Source organism: Seriola dumerili, unplaced genomic scaffold (genome assembly GCF_002260705.1).
Source record: "Seriola dumerili isolate Sdu_G_001 unplaced genomic scaffold, Sdu_1.0 BDQW01000002.1, whole genome shotgun sequence".
NCBI classification, from domain to species: domain Eukaryota; kingdom Metazoa; phylum Chordata; class Actinopteri; order Carangiformes; family Carangidae; genus Seriola; species Seriola dumerili.
In genome coordinates this window covers 6,874,930-6,880,140 of record NW_019174257.1, presented here as the reverse complement: position 1 = coordinate 6,880,140, position 5,211 = coordinate 6,874,930, and the positions used below count along the sequence as shown (strand labels likewise).

The 5,211-nt window shown below is 38.0% G+C and overlaps 1 protein-coding gene and 1 long non-coding RNA gene across 2 annotated transcripts in view; both read right to left on the bottom strand.

The window, feature by feature from the left end:
* LOC111235424 (E3 ubiquitin-protein ligase rnf213-alpha-like) overlaps positions 1–885 on the bottom strand; it is a 37,284-nt gene extending 36,399 nt beyond the window's left edge. The window contains exons 1-3 of the mRNA XM_022763924.1: positions 864–885; positions 658–780; positions 4–193 (exon numbers count right to left, since the gene is read on the bottom strand). Of these exons, the coding sequence (XP_022619645.1) occupies positions 4–193; positions 658–741 (274 nt within the window). The 5' untranslated portion in view covers positions 742–780; positions 864–885. The remainder of the gene's footprint in view (positions 1–3; positions 194–657; positions 781–863) is intronic.
* Positions 886–2,605: 1,720 nt separating this feature from the next.
* LOC111216792 lies at positions 2,606–3,298 on the bottom strand. Its single transcript, XR_002664932.1, has 3 exons — positions 3,197–3,298; positions 2,751–2,943; positions 2,606–2,652 (listed from the first exon to the last, which is right to left on the bottom strand). It is a non-coding gene; the product is annotated as an uncharacterized LOC111216792 (long non-coding RNA).
* Positions 3,299–5,211: the final 1,913 nt, after the last annotated feature.

Genomic DNA, 5,211 nt, shown 5'->3' with positions numbered 1-5,211 from the left:
TACCTGTCATTTGGAAGACAGTTTTAGCCATGGGCCAGTTTAGAAGGTACTCAAATATCAAGTCCTCCCCTTCAATGTAAACTCCATTGGCATCTGTGGGCCATGTCTTCAGCACAACAACAGACATCAGCTTCCCAAACTTTGTGATATCATGTTTCTCCAGCAGAGCTGAAACAGCTCTACCAGTTTTATCCTGCAAAAAGAAAAAACATCATGTACACCAGTTAGGGACCTACAGTAGCACCTCAATTAGGACACAGTGGTAAATTTCTGCCAATTAATGTTTTCTTAAAAAGAAAAAAAAAATTAAAAGAAAATATGAACATCCAATATTTGTCATGCAAGTGCTTTGGGGAAGAGCTCAATATCTAGAAAAGAGGGATGTACTGCCTTAATTACTGCTTTAATTGCAAGAGCACTATTTGCAAAGATGTTTGGTAAGACCATGTTTTTCTTCCTCTGCAAGGTTTCGTGTCTTTGGGAGTCCTTCATTACAGGTACTCATAATTAAAGCATTGTATGGTTTAACTGCTTCACTGCTTCACAGGGGGAGTTACAATTGTGTATGAATAAACACAATAAGGCAAATCTTCTGCACTTGTACATGATGTTATGAAGCATTTTCAACTGCTTATTCGCTACTTCTCACAATCATACCTGGCAAAGACGCTCAACCGCCTCCACTGCACATTTCTCCAGTGTCCTGCTCAACAATGGACTTGTTTTTCTCAGTTCTTCCATCTTGTTAGAGTATATTCCAATTTGATCCTTTGGTCGCTCCTATCACACAAGCACATATCCTCAGTTTTGTTTCTCTAGTGCACATGGAAAGGATGTAGACACAAACACGACTCCAGTGTTACCTGTTTTAGTTTTCCTTCAAAATCTGCCATGAATGTTTCTCTCCAGAATGACGTGTGCTCCTCATGACTGAAGGATAGCGAGAGTAACTTGACCCATACCTAGAAAGAGAGACATGGATTTTAATACTGCATACAACATCAAATGGCAATCACACTGGGGAACAACAATTGCAATGTGACACCATAACAGAGAAATGTGTACATTTGTCATTCATTTCTGCTTACCTCAATTTCACCAGGTACAGAAAACGTCTGATCCCATTCATTAAGCAGCTTGCATCTGAAGGTGTGTTTCCGCCATTCCCTCATTGTTTCTAATGTCTCCCCAACTGACTCTTCGTGAACTCTCACTCTTGACTGGAATAGCAGTTATGAGTTACTATGAATAACTTCTTTTTCATAATAATAATAAAAATAATAACAATAATAATGAAAATGTACTTTAACACAGTCCATTTTTGATCTGAATTGCACTGATTGCATTTTAGGTATAACTCTTAGCTAGTCTATTATCAGCTTTGCTGTATAACTTATTTTTAATGATTCACATCAAAAATAAGTGGTGGCCCCCCAAGGACAAGGCACCTACAAGAGTGGAAGCACAATCATTAAGAGAATGAATGTATTCCAAATTCAGAAATGCAACAAATACCAAAAAGGAATACAAACAGGGAAAACACAAGCAGCAAGACTTGCTACACCAGAGGTGCTCCAGGACACTGTTGGGGCGTGATGGGCTTGAAGTAGATATTACATTTTTTTCCCCCGACTTCACTGCCTCCATTAATTTTTGTTTACATATGCTTATTTTTATTGAAATGTAAGCACATTGATCAGTGGGTCATCTCAGGATCTGGACTCTGAGCAGCTGAGTTGACGGCCGGTCTCACCCACCAGACGGGTCCTTACATCTCCAAATACGTTGGAGCAAGATTCCAAACAGGTATTACTTGGATAACCTGGCCACATAATTGAAATCTAAATGATTAATTTCTTGCCTGAAAAAATATCAAAATTTAATAAACGGTTAGGTTAAATTAAGCATACGCCTGATGGACAGGCAAAAGCATCTGTAATGTTACTGATTGTCCAAATCGAATCTATCACTCCCCCTAGCAGAGTGTTTCCGGGTCAGCAATTCTTGTTGCATGTGTTTCCCCTATTTATATTGTGTTTTGGTATTTGCTGCATTTCTGGATTTGGAGTGGGTCCCCCTTATTGCTTATGCTGTCGCTTGTATATGTGCTTTGAGCCACTGTGAGTAAGACTTCTACACATAAAACCCCCAAAAAACAATTAAATCATTCACAATATTTAGTAATCAAAATTAGCTGCATTATCTATTTCCTCTATACAAGACAAAATAAAATAACAAAACTGTAAACTGCTCCAAGGATTTCAAGCCTGAACTATGACTTGGTATGGAAACATAAAAGTGTGGCCTGTCCAACAGACTGGTGAGGCTCACCTGGGAAACAGTGTGTTCATATGACTTGGCAATCAGACAGACCAGATCAAGGAAGTAAAGGGGAACATCACAGTGGCCTGGATCTTTTGTGTGAGAGCAGACAGAGCCAAGAAGCCTTACTGCAGTTTTCAGGCAGCACGCTCCATATTGGTCATCAAAACTATGAGAAGAAAATATATGCATTATTGTCATGTATACATAAAGATTACCATAGATATGACTGCACATACCGTGTTAAAATGACATATGCAGGATTTGTTTTTACCTTTTACTGCGATGGCTTTCTCTGTTGATGAGATGTAATGCCAGTTCTTTCAAAGCCTTTAATCCATAGAACAGAAGAAATGTCATTTGTAGACATAGTTCAACATTGATGAGGCCATTTAAGAAAGTGGTAGCTTTTAATTAAGGATACATACTTTGTAGTTTGAGTGAGTTATTCCAGATTTGACAATGAACTGCATGAAATCTAGAATGTCAAGGAGGTGCACTTGCACACTGGATATGAAGCTCATTAGATCATCCACACTCAGCAGAGACATCCAAGAGCGCACAAGACGACGATCAATGTCCGCCAGGTATGCATGGTCTTTCATGATCCCGATCAGACTCCTAATTGAAAGTCAGAGTTGATTATGGTGACCAGGTGCCTTTGACTAAATTTCAACATGATTGCATCAAAAAAAAAAATCACAGGTCTTTTTCTTGACCCACGAGTATTGACTTCCTCGACCTGCCGTTTACTGTTATTTTGGGCCACTGATCTGCACGTCTTTTTTAGGAGATTCTAGTAAATTTTCCTCAGATATTTCAAAGGGTTCCATACTTGTGCTCAAGTCTTTGCAGGAGAGAAACACTTACATACCTTGCACTACTGTCCCTGTATGAATGTGTTCCTTTGCTCCCCTTAAAGCCAGTCCAGGAGTCAAACTGTGGATTCAAGACCAGTGGAACTGGCTCAAATGGCTTGCTTTCTCCTCTCAGCAGGTGAATCAGAGGGATGACCAAGACCCACTTCTCAATGTTGTGATGTCTAGCATGGCTGCAAAGCATCTCAACAGCATCTGCAAGACTGTGCGGGTAAAGAAGTCAGTATTTAATGTATTTACAATGGAAGTGCTTTTTACAGAAATCAAAACCATTCAATATTTGGACATTTTACAATGTTGTTTTTTTATTAATTATATCATATATTAAGTACTTAACTTTTGTTTCTACTCTGTACAATGTTGTTGGAGGACATGGACGACTGTACTCAGATTTACACCTTAAGGGTTCTACTAAACGCAACAAAATGTTTTGCATGCAAAGCCATTGCTGTTTTGGTGAAAGAAGCATCTTTCCACTGTTTTTACATTGTTTTTTTAAATGTTCTACATTTACACTGAAGTGCCATAACAACAGAACAACTTCTTACTCTTTTAATTTAATGACACTGTTGCTGGCAAGGCATGGATTACCACCTACATCAACAAGGCCAATGACATACTTTGCATGGTTTTCAGGGTAAAGCTCATTTCTGTTACCTCCCACTGTCATTGATCTCTTTATTTTGAGTTACAGAATATCTGAAGTGTTGTCATTGACTTACATTTAATATTTGGGTCAGACGAATGTAGAAATGTATTTCTTAAATTATTTGTTGAGTGATTTATGGTAAAAGTGAAGGAAGTAAAGATATGACCTTGGCAGTAGTTTTGTTTTCATGACAAAACAAAGCCTCTTGTACTGACACCCTCAAATATCATCAGAAGATCAATCTTATTATGTTTGGATGTCAAAATAGGAAATCTTGGCTCATGAAAAACCGCAACATGGAAATAATTACTCCCATGGCCTATATCTTGTCTTTAGTAGTTAACAGCTGACTTTTAAACAGAGCTAGCTGGTAGAAATACATCAGCTGTTTTTACATAAACCAGCATTGTGAACAGCTCTATTTTCTGACATCACATACCAAAATTCCCATTTTCAAACATATCCACTTTGGAGACCAACAAGCTCCAGTAATACTGAACAGAAACACGAGTGATTTTGAATTACACAAGTTAAATTAAATTGAACCGAACGGCTGGTACCACATTTGGGCATGGGTCTGTGCAATAGCCTGGTCCTTTTACATTTCTTTTTATAGAATATAGTTACGTTTTGCTTTTCTCTCTATCCCTTTCTTGTTTGTCATTCCTCAAAAGTAGTGCTCTGTTACTACTCTATTTAATGAATACATTTTAAAATGATCCATGTCTAACTTTTAATCTTGAATGAGTTTAACTGACAGGGTCCTCTGACTGATACTATTTCCAGGCAAAGTAATAGTTAACTGAATTTTTAACTTTATATTGATCTAACTATGAGGAGCTCAGGCGGATAGTCACTATTTTCTTAAAACTTAAATCTAAGTGAGCTGTAACATTTAGCTTTTCGTCATTTTTCCTGTTATTATTATTATCATAAGGCAAATCTTCTGCACTTGTACATGATGTTATGAAGCATTTTCAACTGCTTATTCGCTACTTCTCACAATCATACCTGGCAAAGACGCTCAACCGCCTCCACTGCACATTTCTCCAGTGTCCTGCTCAACAATGGACTTGTTTTTCTCAGTTCTTCCATCTTGTTAGAGTATATTCCAATTTGATCCTTTGGTCGCTCCTATCACACAAGCACATATCTTCAGTTTTGTTTCTCTAGTGCACATGGAAAGGATGTAGACACAAACACGACTCCAGTGTTACCTGTTTTAGTTTTCCTTCAAAATCTGCCATGAATGTTTCTCTCCAGAATGACGTGTGCTCCTCATGACTGAAGGATAGCGAGAGTAACTTGACCCATACCTAGAAAGAGAGACATGGATTTTAATACTGCATACAACATCAAATG